This window comes from Falco cherrug, chromosome Z (assembly GCF_023634085.1).
Source record: "Falco cherrug isolate bFalChe1 chromosome Z, bFalChe1.pri, whole genome shotgun sequence".
Taxonomy (NCBI): Eukaryota; Metazoa; Chordata; class Aves; order Falconiformes; family Falconidae; genus Falco; species Falco cherrug.
Window position 1 is genome coordinate 29,748,139 of NC_073720.1, and position 16,550 is coordinate 29,764,688.

The 16,550-nt window shown below is 37.7% G+C and overlaps 1 protein-coding gene across 5 annotated transcripts in view; it reads left to right on the forward strand.

Annotated features, from left to right (window-relative positions):
- The window catches only part of SMARCA2 (SWI/SNF related, matrix associated, actin dependent regulator of chromatin, subfamily a, member 2), a 120,048-nt gene that overhangs the window by 29,138 nt on the left and 74,360 nt on the right, over window positions 1–16,550 (forward strand). For all 5 annotated transcript variants that reach the window (XM_055698385.1, XM_055698389.1, XM_055698387.1 and 2 more), the window contains 6 exons: window positions 3,493–3,822; window positions 4,705–4,806; window positions 7,089–7,338; window positions 13,780–13,906; window positions 15,139–15,312; window positions 15,537–15,710. In XM_055698385.1, coding sequence (XP_055554360.1) covers window positions 3,493–3,822; window positions 4,705–4,806; window positions 7,089–7,338; window positions 13,780–13,906; window positions 15,139–15,312; window positions 15,537–15,710 — 1,157 coding nt within the window. The remainder of the gene's footprint in view (window positions 1–3,492; window positions 3,823–4,704; window positions 4,807–7,088; window positions 7,339–13,779; window positions 13,907–15,138; window positions 15,313–15,536; window positions 15,711–16,550) is intronic.

Consider the following 16,550-nt stretch of genomic DNA (forward strand, 5'->3'; position numbering starts at 1 on the left):
AAAGTGTTAGAATTAGGATTTCTTCCAGTGTCAATACTGTAAAGAATATATATTTTTTATGACATACTGTGATGTATTTCTGTGGAATAAGTTGATACCAAAGTGGGATGAAAATAGTGTTGCTAATTATGCAGGCAGTGCTTCTTAACTGCTGAAAATTTGAGAAAGATTTCTGATGTAGCCTTTCTGACAACCCATTGAAGGATTATGGAGAAGACAGAACCAGACTCTTCTCAGAGGTGCATAGCAAAAACAGAAGAAGTAATGATCACAAATTATGTAAGTGAAGTTCTGATGGGACTTAAGGGAAAGAATATTAATCATGAGAGTGATTAAGAGTCGCCATCATTGGAGATTTTCAGAACTTACCTACATAAGACCTGGAGAAACCTCTCATAAAGCTTTGAAGGTACCATGACTTTAAATGGTGGGTTGGGCTGTTTGGCCTCCCTTTCCTGGTGTTGGGTATCCTACTTCATGTATTTTTCAGAACTAAAGGTTATCTGTTGCCCTTTGAAAGCACATAGAACTCTCCTGTTGTGAGTGTTCTACAACTTTATTATTCACTGCTTGTGCCATCTTTCATTTTGAAGGTTAAATTAAACAGAAATGGTTTATGCAGTATAGAAAAAAAATCTGTGGAAATTCTAGAGTAAGGTGTACTCGGCAGTGCAGCAAGTAACAATGAGGTAGGTATTTAAAAACCTGCTGAATACTTACTGTGGAAAAATGCATTTGAAGTGCTTCATAGCAGATGAATGTGTGTTTGCGAAGTTCAAAAAGTGTCTGTCTTTGCCTATATAGTAAAAATTCTTGTGGACCGTGTCTTTAGGTTTTTTTTCCTTTTATGACATATGCAGGTTAAACTCAATATTTGTGATTCTTCATGTGTCCTTATTCAAAACCCATGTGTGCATGCTCACTTGTATGGAAGTATGGGTAATAAGATAGGAAAAATGCAAGTGGTATGGAGATTTTATTAGGACAGCCTTGTGACAGTGTGTATCATCAAACCACTAAATCATCTGAAAGTTTTCAAACTTAAAAAGGAAAATTTCCATATAGCATCACAAAATTTTTGTTCTATAAATGCCACATTTTAGAGCCCTTACAAGAAGTTTGGAAGGCTTTTGTTCTTTCCTGAGATATTTTATTGGAATTTTGTTTTCATTCTTACTCTTGTCAAGCCTAGTTTCCTATTATTGCCAAGAATCCTGATGCATAGGACTTTGGGAGAGAGAAAGTGTAAGTAATATTTAATCTAGAAAGCTCAATATGCCTGCTTCTAAAAACTCTCTGCAAAACATAGTCACAGACTTGCAGCTGGAACTGTCAGAATTGAAAACAAGTGCTCAATATCTTGCACCACAGTTTTAGATTTTTATAGTCCAGATGGATTTCAAGATCCTGGGTCTGACATCCGGCAGTGATTGAGGAATATATAGCTTGGACAATGTAACTTCAGGGGGGAAAGACACCTTTGAAAGACAATTTCGAAACCAATGTAATTCAAAGTAGGTGCTATTTAATGTAAATTCTGAGATTTAGAAATGTGATAGTAATGGATAAACATAAACCCCACTTTACAGCATAAAACAATAGTGCAGTTGTATATTTTGATTTTTGTTGTGACATATTGGTTGTTCTTTTAAAGCAGTGTGCTCAGCAAGAGGGATTTGTATCTTTCACTCTTTAAAAAAAAATGAGGCAAAGGTAATTTAGTGGAAGGAGATGAATAATGGAGTGAACTTATGGTTATTTATCATAAATTTTATCACCACCAATGAATGTATAAACAACTTTTATATTGACCCGGTCAATAACTTCAGTAATTTTAACTTTTTAAGGTCTCTTTCTCCTTTTTCCTTGAACTTCTCACCTCACTTCCCTATTTTTCTCTTGAACTGTTTAATTTTTCTTATTCTTGCTAGAGTCTTCTTCCTTTCCTGTCATCATCATCTTTAGTTACAAGATTGACCTCAATGTGTTTGTTTCTGTCTTGTCTGGTCTCTTCGCATCCCAAAACCCTTTTTTCCCTGCTTTACTTCTACCTTATTTTCCTTTTATACAAGAGCTGAAATCTTCTTTTTGTCCTTTTTCTCAGGCATTTACAACCTTTACTTCATTGTAGAATATTTTCATCCCCAGATTTCAGTATTGATGGACTTTGAGTTCTTTAGCTCTCTCATCTACCCACTTGTATAAGTTCTAGTGACTTACAGGTGCTGTCATCTCAGAAGACTTGAGGCTACTTTGACGTATTGCCTATGTTGCCCTTACTGAAGGGTTGATAAGGACAATGAAGCTAAAGAGAGGGCAAAATTACTTGTTTCTGTGATCTGGATAGATGAAATTGACGTAGTTTCACTTCAAAGTGTCAGGAAGAGTGGAGGAAGAGTAGATTTGGTGGCACAGAACTATGAACTGTGGCATGAACTTTGGAGTTTAGTGATCTGTGGCTTACTAAGAATCTGGAAGCGAGCCAGAAGATTTCTTGATTTTTGTTATGAGGGGTTTTTAGGCTTTTCAAATTGGAGTGGGCATTGTGCTCCACAATGCCAAAGTAAAGCAGGTAGATACGTTTTTCCCTCTTGGTGGACATCTTTGAAATGTAGTTGTTTGTTGTGCATTACCTGAAGGATTGCTTTTCATATTTTTTCTCTGACGCAATACATATTCTTGGAAATCTCACCAAAAATCTATGCCATCTCTTTTCATGGATGCATTGTGAAGCTCAAGGAGATATATATGAAGTGTAATTGAACTTCAGACTCTGCATTCACAAGAGCTATAATGAGATACAAGCATTGTTCACTTCAGGACTGTGCTTGCTCTGTTGGAGCTTTATAGAGTAACACAGTCTTCAGCAGCTTCTTCAGAAGGTGATTTTTGTGGTTGCAGTTGATGTTCCAAGTTCTTGAGCATGCTGATGGTAAAAGATATTGAACATTCTTTGTTGGGCTCAAACCTTTATTCTGTATAAATTAAAGAGCAGTTGTACAGAAATACCATCTGTTTCTATTTCTGTATGTTGGTGAGTTTTGGCAATGAGGTTCTTTATCAGTGAATGGGTATTCCTTGATGTGTGTGTGTCAAAATAAATGTACAATATTAAGCTGCAAAATAGGCAGAATTCACTGCATATGTTCCACAAGGAAGTATTTGTCCAACATTGTAGTGAAACAGTACCACATCCTCATGCTTCTGTATTGTATTTCATGTCTTAGTTTGTCTTACTCCAAATTTGAGGGTAATTGTTATTTTTAGGAATTAATGGACTATATAATCATAGTTCTTCTCAAAGAATAGCTCATGAGGCTTTCTTGATATCCCAGGGAACTTCAGATTGTGCTTTTGATCTTGCAGAAAATACTACTGCTATCCTGAGTTCAGAGAGACATTTTTATACTCTATGTACTGTTTAAGAAATTTGATGGAATTTATATTTGACTAACCAGAGAGGTAAGTTTGTGATCCTCTTACCTGTTCTAGGTTATATGTCTCCACACCCATCTCCACTTGGAGCAGCAGAGCATGTGTCCAGTCCAATGTCTGGAGGAGGTCCAACTCCACCCCAGATGACTCCCAGCCAGCCAGGACCCATAATAGCAGGAGACCCACAAGTTATGAATCAACCTAACAGAGGGCCTTCCCCTTTCAGCCCTGTACAGCTGCATCAGTTGCGAGCTCAGATTCTAGCATACAAAATGTTAGCTAGAGGTCAGCCTTTACCAGAAAACCTCCAGCTTGCTGTTCAGGGGAAGAGAACTCTGCCTGGCATTCAACAGCAGCAGCCTCCCAGTGCCTTCAACAGACAGTCTGGTAAGTGCATTTAAGCCTTGTGTCATTGCACAGGGAATTCTCTTTTAGTTCTTTCTTGAACTTTTACTTGTGGAAAATTAAAAAATGCATGCTGTGCAGGGCTCTAACTTGGGACTGTATTCTGGCATCTAAGTGAACAGCAGCCTTTGTTTTTAAGCCTGAGCAAGTGCATAAAACACATGTATTTATTAATAGGTTATTGTTGAAACTGAAATGAGAGTGATTTCACTATGCAATACTGCGTCCATCCTGATTTTGACATTTTTTGCATGTTAATTGTACTTTACTGATGGCAATTTTACTGTTTTCCTTGGAGTGAATTTTCGGTCTCCTGTCACTACGCAGAAAAGTAGATAAAAAATCTGCAGCAAGTTGACTGGTTATTTAGGTTGTTTAAAGTAAAACAAACCATGTATAGTGTGCTGTCAAGTGAAAAACATAAGGAAAAGAAAATGTTCTTGTTTTTTCTCCTGGTGAAAATACATATGACGGTGCAATAAGCAAGTGCATTTTGGTCCAAAGAAAACTGTTACGTTAAGCACCCTGCACCTATTAGTTTCTGAACACTTCCATTACTGAGTTTGCATTAGAAATCGAGGGTTAAGATGGCACTATTTTATTTTTAGTAGTGATTTTAATATTTTCACTAGTCACTTCATTTCGGTAGACATGGCTTTGCTGCTGAATAAGGGTTTTTTGGGAGATGATTTTAATATGCTTTATTACATACATTTTTTCACAATAAAATCTACTTAAATCCATATTTAATGAAGAAAAATACTACTTGCCTGAATACGCTAGCATGCTAGAAAGCAAAATAATTTTTGAATACTTGGAAATGCTTTGTATGTTAGTAAGTTTCTTTCCTCTGTCAAATTGCAGGCATTGGGTTACATACAATGACTGGTGCTGCAACTGGACCAGGGCCTGCTCCAGGGATGCCTGGACATACAGCTGCCATTACCCCTAAAACTTGGACTGAAGGTATAGTGGAGTATAATGCTAATGTCACATACAGAGTTATGGTTAAACGTTGTGGGTAGAGTTTGGGGAAAAGATGCAGGGGGAAAAAAGGGAAGGTAGAAAGGTGTGCAGAAAATTAGCGTAACCTTTACTGTGCCTAGGACTTGAATTGAGGAGAGTCTGACCATTTGTTCATGCATGAATGATTTGACCATGTGAAGTTACTGCAATTGCTAGGCAGCCTGAACATGAAGCACCTTTTTACAATCAGAATGAAATACTTAAGCTGCCTGAGGGACATCCATAAAATCTACTTAATAACTTATGTTCTGAGCCTGCTTAGTTGCAGCAAGCTTGTCTTTCAACCATGGTTTTTGCTACTGTATTTTCAAACCCTGGTAGAGTTAGGTTGCTCTTTTTTTTTTTTTTTTTTTTTTTTTTTTGTATTTGGATTGCTTTGGAAGTTCAGTGTAGTCTTTGAACTCTCATGAACAGTGTAACTTTATGTCCCCCACATGATGACGAGATTTTGAACCAAATCATTCAGATTTTGGTTTACTGGCTGATTTTGTTGTTTGAAAGTAGAGTGGAAGAAGTATTGTACTGAAAAGAATTAGAAATCCCTAGTAATATATATTGTTTGAAATTTTGTGGTTATTTTTAGAGAGATTTAAAAATAAATACAGTAACACAGGATTACAAATAACAGAGGGTTCTCATACTGTAGAAATGTTATGCCATGTTGTTGTTTGTGGGTAGATCTGGGGAGTTATGACTCTGTGATAATTGAGGCCATAAAAAAATTCCCTGTCATTAGTTACAAATAACAGATTAAATACTAACATATAATCAGATGTAGAATTACTTTTCTTGGAATACTCCCAATGAATACTTAGAATTTGAGCAGGATAAGAATGAGGGGGAAAAGTGTTTCTTGAGAGGTTGTGTATACGAGTTTACCTGACACAGTGCATTCTAGCTTAAACTGCTACTAAAAATGCTGGTAGTTACACAGAATTGCTAGATGGATAGTTTTGTCTAAATAATCCAGTATGCAATAATAATATCTCTGTCCTGTTTAAGCATCTTACAGCTTGTCTTTTTTCATTGCTTGTTTTTTTCATAAGAAAAAAATTGTCTGTCCTTACTTTATTTGTTTGGAGGTTTTATTTGATACATTTTTAAAGATTGTACTTATTTCTTTATATTTATTTTTTATTCATTACGCAGTTGTTCATGGTAGTGTTTGTTTTACAATTCAATTTGCATGATTCCCTGAAAACTGAGACTACAGAGAGCCTTTTGGTGGGCTTTGTTTTACGTATTTTTTATAAGCTGAAATGCAGTGTTGCTAAATACAGAATCTACAGCTTGTGCTCAAGTGCCTTTTCTGGACTTTGATGCAGATAGGTGAATGACATATGGTGATCTTTGAAGGAATCTTTTTATATGGATTTTAGGATATTAAGGTTTGAATTAAGGTTCAATTAAGGTTGATGACTAGATTGCAGGTGTACTTTGTAGTTGTTTTTCCTAACATTAAATTACTGTGACTCCTCAGACAATAAAGTAACATCTTTATTGTTGCAATGTTTATTGTCAGTGACAATTTGTGAACATCTGAATGTATGGGTAGCTTGTTGTCATATGGCATGCTGAAATCTATGACCCTTAGTGTCCATCAATGGCAAATACTATTTTCATGTTAACTGAGGTGTTAATTTTTAAGACTATTAGAATGCTGTAAGATAAAACAGTAATTGAATTCCTGGTATTTGAAATACTTAAATACTATTAATAGGGGATCATAGCAAAACAAAGGCTATTCATATATGATAGGTACTTCTGAGTACAGTTGTAGAAATTTTATTACAGCTATCTAGTTCTGATAGAGCTCTAGAAGCAGACCTGCTTGTTCTTGTTGTCAGGTTGTGATTATAGATGACTTTTAAGTGGTGCAAGGGTAGTGAACATGGGAATGAAGTCCTAAACTTGCACAAAATCAGTTCTAGAGCTGTTTTACTTCTAATGCTAGAATTAGAAGTCAGCAGGAATGGGAAAAAAATTACATCCATCGTTAAGTTTCAGGTGTTTTGTTTTTCTTTGCAGGACTTCCTGCAATGTGTGCTATACTTGCATTTTAGTATGTTTTTTTAAAACATGGAGTGCAGTCTGTCTCAGTGTGCTCTTACTGGTGATTTTGAATGTTTGCCTCGGCTTCACATTCTGTCTTTAGAAGCCATCTTGATTTTCTTTCTGTGTTCTGTATTTCAAGTTATGAATAAGTACTTTTTATGATTCAGGCCAAGCCCCAGATGTGAGCGTCTCCAACGCGCAGCAAAAGCTTCCCGCACCCCCCCCTAGCGGGAGGCCTTCTCCTGCCCCCACTGCTGCCCAGCCTGCTGCTGCCATGCCTGGCCCTTCTGTACCACAGCCACCACCTGGACAGCCTTCACCCATTGTTCAGCTGCAACAAAAGCAGAATCGCATCAGCCCTATCCAGAAGCCACAAGGGTTGGATCCTGTTGAAATACTCCAAGAACGTGAATATAGGTAAAAGAGAGTAGCATGAATCAAATGCTTATGCAGCCGGTTGTTTTTCACTTTCTCAGCTGAAACTCCTTGCAATCAGCTACTGCAGTGATAATAGTATAATGTTGAGTCTGCAGAGAAAGACCATATCAAAGCAAAGTACAAAATGTCAAACCAAGTAGTGATTTAGTTCTACCCCAGGTTACGAACTACTAAACTGTACAGGCAGTATCACTGAAAACCAGATAAGTTTAAAACAGGCTCAAGGGCTCTGCTGGGTTAGTGTATTACTTGGATGCTGCAAACAGTGAAAGTTAGGAAAACAAAATCGTTGTATACAGTCTACAGAGAAACCAGTTCTATGCAGGAAGTTTTCAGAATTATAAACAGAAGGGAAGCTAGAAATGGAGGTCAAAAGGCCGATGAGTTAATGGGCACAGCAAAACCAAATTTTATTAGTGATAATGGGGTTGGTTGGACTACCAAAATGTAGAGACAATATTAATGGTGTCACAGACAAGATTTAAAAAAAAGGTTAACAGGAAGAATGATCTCTAAAAGTTGCCTCCTGAGTGCCTTAATTAGGTGGTGAATTATATTCATTACAAAGTATAGAGGATGGCGTTTCTTGTGGTGTTAGAAAGAGACTTCTCCCCTCTTCCCATCAACAAGGCTGTTAAACAGTTGACCGTGAGAATCTGCAGGGCAGAAGGATCTTGACCTGCACCTAAAATATGTTCTTGATCATTATCAGTCAGAGGAAAGAAACTGCACTTAACATATTTGCTTGTTTTGGATTGATGATGCTGTCACATTATGAGTCTGATGAGTAGCTGGGGGTGGTGGGGAGACAGCTCTCCATTGAGTCACAAGGTTCGGAGAGGGTCCCCTTCCTTTCTAAATTTCTCCTCAGAGGGGAGTCTAGGTGCTGCTAGATCCAATCCTAGTCTCACACTTGGTCAGCGAGTTTAAGTCTAACTGCATACAGCCACTCACCAGTTAACGTTTGCCTGTCAGAGCCCAGTTTAAGGACTCTCACTCAAACTGTTTGGCAAAGTTGAAAAAAACCCAGATGTTTCATTAAGGCAACAAATGGAACAAGTTCAGAATTGCCATTGATAAATACACTTACTGCAAAATTTGAGCTTGAATTGAAAGTACAGCGCTGCTGTTAGTAGTATTATCCCGGGTAACATCCACCGTAGTCGGAGGTGCAAACCTTGCCAAGGAGGCATCCCTGCTTGGGGAGGAGAGAGGTCCAGGCCCATCCACCCACCCCGTAGTTAGAGTTCTTGTCCCTGGGGGGAAAAAATTTCCAACTTGCCAGATTTTACACTCGTGGTGAGGTGGGGCTGTCAGTCACTGTGTGCCGACTGGCCCTTAGCAAGGTGTCGGTTCGGAAGGTCGGTTGGGCCCGATGGTTCAGCGCGGAGCGGGGAGGATTGGGTGCGGACCCAGATTGATGGTCACAGCTGTGCGGGGTCTTCCTGGCCCTCACAGAAGCAACACCAGGCTGAGAGGCCCCCGCCGCAGCCCGGCCGTCACTCAGTTGTTTTGCTTGTTGGGCTGCACCCGTTTTGTGTTCTGTGAGACAGGCGTGCTGCTCCAGTCAAACGCCCGGCTCCAGCTGGAGCTGAATACGGTTGTTCATTGTCAGGTCAGGATGGGAGATGGTGGGGCAAGAAGGGAGCATACTGTCACAGATGCATCTTCTAGTTACTGTAACAGTAAGTTTGTAGGGAAAAGTAGCTAAAAGGGATGGTGATCTCACTGAAGACTGGTTTAATGACTTCTGCTTTATGAAAGTAAAACACCAGGAAGTGTTTTAGCATGTGGTGCTGTGTCCAGAGTCAAGGTTTTGATCCCAGAGAAGCTCTTACTTTTTGTGTAAGATAATGCTTAAGTAATGTATTATCATGTTGCTGTGGCATCCTCTCTTACCCTTTTTATCTTAGGACTGAATAGCCATTGAGCAATAACTTGTTTTCTAACCCTTTTTTCAGAAAGCTTGTAGAACCACCATTATATGGTTTTACAGTTGCTCTGAGTGAAGAATTGTAGCACTAACCTGAGCAAGAATCATGTAGCCACTTCAGTATAACCTTCCCTGCATCAGTTAACCTCTAATTGTTACTCCTCCTCTTTCCAGTCCTGCTCCATTTTACAATGTGTTCCAAACTGTTATGTCTTAGTATGCATAAGTAGAGGAAAGTGAGGAGTGACACAAAATAGCAGTGTTGCATTTACTGCTCAGGAGAACCAGTTGCAGATACAGCATGTCCATTAAATTCTAAATAACTTGATCTTGTTGGCAGAGTAAGTGAGGTGGAAGTTTGGTAGGAGTTCTGCATCAGAAGGGTTTTATTTTTTATGGTAGCATATAGATAATGATCCAGGCTTCTTTTATCTTTAACACTGCTGGATTTTGTTTTTGCTTTGTGTACCAGAATGCTTAGAAGTTCTGGAAGTCTTTTCATTATGTAGAACGGTGTAAGTAACATCAGACCAAAGCTTTGAAAAAAGCAATTTAACAGCTTTTGTGCTTTGGACAGTACTAGACTTAGCTTTAATATAGGCAAGTTTAATACAAAATTGTGATGTATTCACACTTTCTTTCATAAAAAGGGAGTAGAAAAAAACAATACAAACATTTGTATCTTGAAACCAGTGAAGTTAGCAGAAGCTTTATGAAATGGTTTTCTATTGAGATCTCTCAGTAGTTTACTTCTTTAATAGAGGGGCATTATACTTTGAAATACTTAGAAAACTGAATTACTCGTTTTTGTGAAAAGACAGAATTATCATACAGGTATTTTAGGGAGTCATATTTCAAATGTAAAGTTAGACGCAAAAGAAAATTTTTGTTATACTGCCTTACTGTGAGAAAGTGTAAGCTTTGAATACTTTAATTTAGGAATTCTTGAAAACAACAGATTAGGTTTACTCAAGGAATGTACTAGTTTTGGCTGGGATAAAGTTGAATGCTAGGATAGGGCTATGTTTTGGTTTTGTGCTGAAAATGTTGTTGATAAGACACTGATGTTTTGGTTGCTGCTGAGTCCTTCTTATGCAGCCTGAAGGCCTTTTCTTCTTCAGACCACCTGGTCAGCAAGTAGGCTGGGGATACATGGAAAGGTGGGCGTGGACACAGTTGGGACATTTGACTCTAACTTACCAAAGGGATACTCAGTACCTGAGCATACCCCTCATTTTATTGCTGAGTGCGTTGGCAGGGAACTGCTGCTTGGGGACTGGCTGCACATTGATAGTTTGATGGTGAGCAATTGTTTTCATTTGCATTGCTTAATCTTTCTTGGGTTTTATTTTCCTCTCTCTTTGTTTTTGTTTTTCTCTATATTCATTAAATTTAAAAAATAATTTCTTTTTAAACTGTTTTTGTCTCAACCCATGAGGCTTTTTTCTCACTTTTACCCTTGTGATTCATCCACCATCCTACTATGGGGGGCATGGGGAGAGAGAGCAAGTGGCTATGTGGTGCTTAGTTGCTGGCAAGGGTTAAACAGCAACAATGACCCAAACGTGGTGTTTCTGGACTAAAGGTGCAAAGTGGGCTGCTGGGGAGACAGTAATTGAGTGCTGATTCATGAGCTACATGATAAAAAGTTAATTGCTAAAGTGTTTGGCCACCTCTCTTGTATACATGCATCCGAAGTACTAATTGGCAGATTTTTGGGGAGCTTGATTTATGTATTAGAGCATGTCTTACAGAACAATATTTTAAACGTGAAATACTTTAGTTTTGCTGTTAAAACATTCCACTTTTTTTTTTTTTCCAGTCATAGCATTTTTTTTTCCTTTCTTTGTTACTAGGAAGTTAGATAGTTTGTTTCATCAAACAATTAATCAAATAGGTGCTTAGAAGTACAGTATAATGTTCTCATTCATTAACCATGTGTTAAATAGACCAGTACCGATGGAGAAGCAGTAATACATCTATTAACATATTGTGGGACCTGAAAAAGGTTTGAATCTAATGAAACATTGGCAGACTGCTTTTTCTCCCTGAAAAGCCTTCATCTGATTATAAAAAAGGCTCCAGTGTATATTAAGAAAGAGAAAGAAAATGGGGAGTTAATGTTGCTCTCAAATTCACGGGGTTGTGCTGAGAAGCTATTTGTAACATATGTTGATTTGAGATGAGTTTATATGATAATTGTTGTTAATTTCTTTATAACTAAAGGTGGATAAAAAGAAACTTAGATATGCAAAATTCTTGTCCATATAAGAAATTTAAATTATTCATGTGGAGAGCTGTTAAACTTGTGTTCCTTGAAATCTAGCTAGAATGAAAAATTCATACTGTGCTTTTATAAAACTCTTCTTAACAGTTTCTTAAAAACAAAGTGCTGCATTTGATTTCACTGAATAGATCTCTTAAAGCTACTAATGTGTGTAATTTAAAGTTGTTCTATTATGTGGAAGGGCTTTTTTCCATCTTATTGCTAATTAAAAAAAAATAGGCTTGCTAGTGTCCTACAGATAGTCGATGGTTTCTTTCTGTTACCTGCAAAGTCTTTTCTTATGTATCTTCATGGCTTACTGCATGGCATCTGTGCAGTTTTGCATGGATGTTCAAGTGTTCAAGACGTCCAGGTTTGAATGTGCAAGCGTAACCTCTGCTGTAATAAGGAAGAGGTGTGCATCACTTCTTTTGTGAAGAGGTCTCTGTGTAGATGCACTAGCTGCTTTCTGCATGGATGAAGATAAATTGCTAACTGCAAAGATTAGTTAAATATATCTTTAAAACAAATGGTGAGATTATGTCCTTCAAGTGCTTGTAAAAAGCATGTAGGAAACTTTTTTCTTTGGATTCTGTTTACCTAATAGTTATTAGTATGTTTCTATGAAGATAGCAATAGCCCAACAAACTGCAGTCATACTCTTTAAGGATTAGAGGGTGGCTGTGGTGGGAAACACCTCAAGTAGTTATTGCATTCACTTGAGTTGGGATGTCTGTAATAGAGCTTTCTCATATTAGGACATAACCCTTCTTGATTTAATTTTCAGTCTGTATGAAGAGCTTAACTAACCTAATTATGCTTCAATTTTCTGCTGTGTTAAGGACACCAAAGTTAGTCCCTCTGCAGTAATGCACCATCACCTCCTTTTTGTTGTTCCAGGAACTTCAAAAGTCTTTCAGTAATACAAAAAAAATGCATAGTTTTAGGAAGTTTAGAAGTTTTAGGAAGGAGTACTGTTACAGAAGAGATATTGTCTGCAACTGTACAAGTGATTCCATTTGCTTTTCTCACAGTTACTGTGAGATACTAATATTTTGATTTGTTCTGACTCTGTATCAGGCACAGCCATTTTACTTGATGTGTGATCTACTTTCCAGCTGTGCAGCTGATATGTTGAGTGTATGAGAGTTTATGTCACTGTGCTAATACTGTGGAGTGATGAAGGTGCAAAAGGGCAAGGTGGGAGTAATCACTATATGCAAAGAAGCCATATAGAAAGCATTTTCTTTCTCTCTTTAGGGCAGTTCCAAAGTCCTCATCACAGGAAAACAGCAGCAGACATCTTTTCCTGACACGATCTGATGTTTTGTGCTATGTGACAGTAAAGAAAAGGGAAATTTTGAGGCCTGTGCAATGTAGGAAGATGACATACCTTCCTATTCCTGGGCCTTTAAGTTTTTGATTTTGGGAGAGAGAGGACTCTGGTTTTGGGGGAGAGGGCATGTGTGTGTTTGGTTTTGATTGCATTTTGGGAATGGAGGGCACTGATTCAGTTGAACTTAGATGCAACTTTTGGATAACTTAAAATTTTGGGGTCTGTTGTTTTAATACCTTGGCAAAATTTGCAGTTCCCAGAAATACTTGTAAATAAACCACAAAAAATTGTAATGTTAGCTCTTTGATCTTGGTTTTCAATGTAAAAAATAGCAAAGAAAAAGTTCTGTCTGGCTTGTCCATTATTCTTTCTCTTTCTCTTGAATCTGCAAATGAATGCAAAATTGACTTGTAAAGGAAGAATGAAATAGAATCTGATTTATAATGTAACAGCTATGTATGTTTGAATACTTTACTAATGAACTTTTCATTTGTCAATAAAATAAGGAAGCATAATTCCAGATATTAAAGAAAGTTCTGTCTGTGTCATCACTGACTACACTGTGCATAAAATAGTACCCATGCAAGAAGCTTGAAAGCAGAATCCTGTATAGTATGAATAAAATAAAATTCCCCAAGTTTCTTTTTATATGTATAGTTTTAGTCAAAATTAAAGGAAGGGCCAAGGGGTATATTCAGTTTTTGACAATTTATTTTCAAAGTGGAAAAGGTTACCTATTGTCATCTCTGCAAAAGCCTGTTAGTTCAGAAACAAGTAGTAAAAGTGAAATAAATGCCTGAAATAAATTGCCTATTTTTACTGTATAATTTTGATAACCACTTACAGATTTCCTCTGGTGTCTTATCCTCTTTTCTGTTTACTTAGGCTTCAGGCTCGAATTGCTCACAGAATCCAGGAACTGGAGAACTTGCCTGGTTCTCTGCCCCCTGATCTGCGAACCAAAGCTACTGTGGAGTTGAAGGCACTTAGGTTGCTGAATTTCCAGCGCCAGGTAATGCCTTTTGCTTCAGGAAAATTCTCATAGAGGTCACAGCCAAATGTGTTCATGTAGCAAAGAGTAAATTGGCAAGAGATTTTGCAGTGACACTGAGCCTAAGCAGGAGACTTTGCATGAGAGCAAACTTGACTGATAAGCAAGTCACAAAATGCTCAAGTTTTATTTTGTTTTAGATACAGAATGTTCAACAGAGTTATCTTAACTTTCTGCTTTGTCTACCAGTCTAAAATGTAACATAGAACTGTGTCTTCCCTCACGAACATGGCATTGGTACAAAGACAAAACAAGAGCTGGACAGATGGCAAGATGATTTTCAACACAAATCCCAGCTATATCTTTCTGGATATAGTTCATATAGTTGTCATGTGTCCCTTTGTTTGAGGAAGAGTTGTATGTTGTGTATGCTGTTTCACTGTGATCTGTTTCCAGGATTTCCACTGTGGCACAGAGACTTTGAAAATTAAGTGTAACAAGATCAGACCTAAGATACAAGTTGGATGTTGAACGCATGTATCACCAAATGAATTTTAGAAAAGGAATCACATTGCCAGAGTAATGGGCCTCTTGCCATTGGAAGTGGCAAGAGACTTCAAGCTAGTTTGGAAGAACAAAGATGTGATTTGGCAGGTCAAACAGAAATACTTCCTGACAGAAGCCTTGGCAGTAGTTGTACCATGATGTCCAAGTCTTCCTTCCCTCTACCCTTGGCATTCCTTTGTAATGAAGTTTTGTCAGAGGTCAGATGAAAACCAGTAGGCTCTCCCTGCTGTACTGCTGGGGACTGTGGCAATACTGTTCTGAGCCCTTAACATTTGTCTCTTCCTGCTGACTCCTGTGCAGCTGACCATGAAATGAGTTGTCAGCTACATTCGGGTCCAGCTCAAGAAAATATGTCATGTATTACTTTGATGGTGTAACATCTTGGGTAGCCCCTTTTGTTGCAGCAGGACAGTCACTGGCAGCATCATTCAGGAATAAATGATTACGAGTGATTAACACTTGGCCATCATATGGAGACTTAAGATTTGTTTAAGGAGACAGATATAGCTGGTGCAACTGTATAGATGCTGGATCTTTTCAGAACCATAATGGAAAGGGAAGAACAGGCTGGTACATCTTCTGGACTGTTACTGCTTTACTCTGCCATACTAGTGTTTAAAGTTGTTCCTCTGTGTATTAAAAATTACGTATGTTTTTTTTAAGTATTTCTTTTTTCCCAATGGTAGCTAAGACAAGAGGTAGTAGCTTGTATGCGTCGTGACACAACGCTGGAGACAGCACTGAACTCCAAAGCCTACAAACGAAGCAAGCGCCAGACTTTGAGGGAGGCCCGTATGACGGAAAAGCTGGAGAAACAGCAGAAGATAGAACAGGAGAGGAAGCGTAGGCAGAAGCATCAGGTATTTTAACTTATTAGCTTTGTGCCCCATGACAGAAATGCACCTTCCTTTGCTGTGTGTCTTCTCTATTAAATATTTTATTTACCTTTGAAGTTTCTAAGATTAAAAAAACCCTAAATCATGTGATCAGTAATTGGAAAATTGTAAGATTAAAACTTACGTGTTTGTGATTTTAAGTCTTGTGCTTTGCCCAAGCATCTGCACTAACTTGTTTCTCTTCCTAGGAATACCTGAATAGCATACTGCAGCATGCTAAAGATTTTAAAGAGTACCACCGGTCAGTTGCTGGGAAAATTCAGAAACTTTCTAAAGCTGTGGCAACTTGGCATGCCAACACTGAGCGTGAGCAGAAAAAAGAAACTGAGAGAATTGAGAAAGAAAGAATGAGGAGACTAATGGTAAGGAGTAGAGGAAGGAATATGGTTATTTTAGGTAAAATTACATGCTGCTTCCTTTCAATATTTCATATGCCATCTCAGTCACACACATATTTTTTCTTTGAAGAATAAAGCCTCTATAATGCAACAAGTATAAATCTGAAACTGCTACAGCTTGATTACCTGTATTTCTGTTGATGGTAGTGAATGTGACACTTGATTTTCACTTATAGCTACTTCTTTTTTAAAGGTTTTTGATGGGAGTAATTGTTGTTTTCTACCAGCATGAAAACTTAGCACAGCCACTTCTGTATAACATCACTTAATCTCATTAACTACATATACTAACACTGTTATGTAATTGCAGGGGTATTGGTCCATTATATAAATACTGCACTGTGTTTTATTTCTAGGTTTTTAGTGTTGAAGATTCCATATGATTAACATGTTCACAGCATTACACCACATACTTTTTTTACATAAAGCTGATCTCACGTGTGAAAGTACATAACCAATAGCAGTAATGAATATATCTTGAAAATTCATAGCAGCCAGTTCTACCCATTAACACTGCGGGACCATATTCCTTCCTGCAATTTCATAGTTTTCCCTTCTGTGCACCTGCACAGTACTAGTTGTATCACTCTTAGGATGGAGTAGAATGTTTTTTTGTATAACCATGTCTTTTCAGAATGGTGTGGAACCAATCAGTGGGCTGCCTACATTTCAGGAATTGAAATAGTTCTGGAATTTAAAGTGTAGGCAGTTTAATGCATATGTACAAGTATGTTAGCAAATGGGGTTGGAAAAATTTCTTCAAGATATTGGTTAGCTCTTTTTTAACATTTTATTAACACTTTA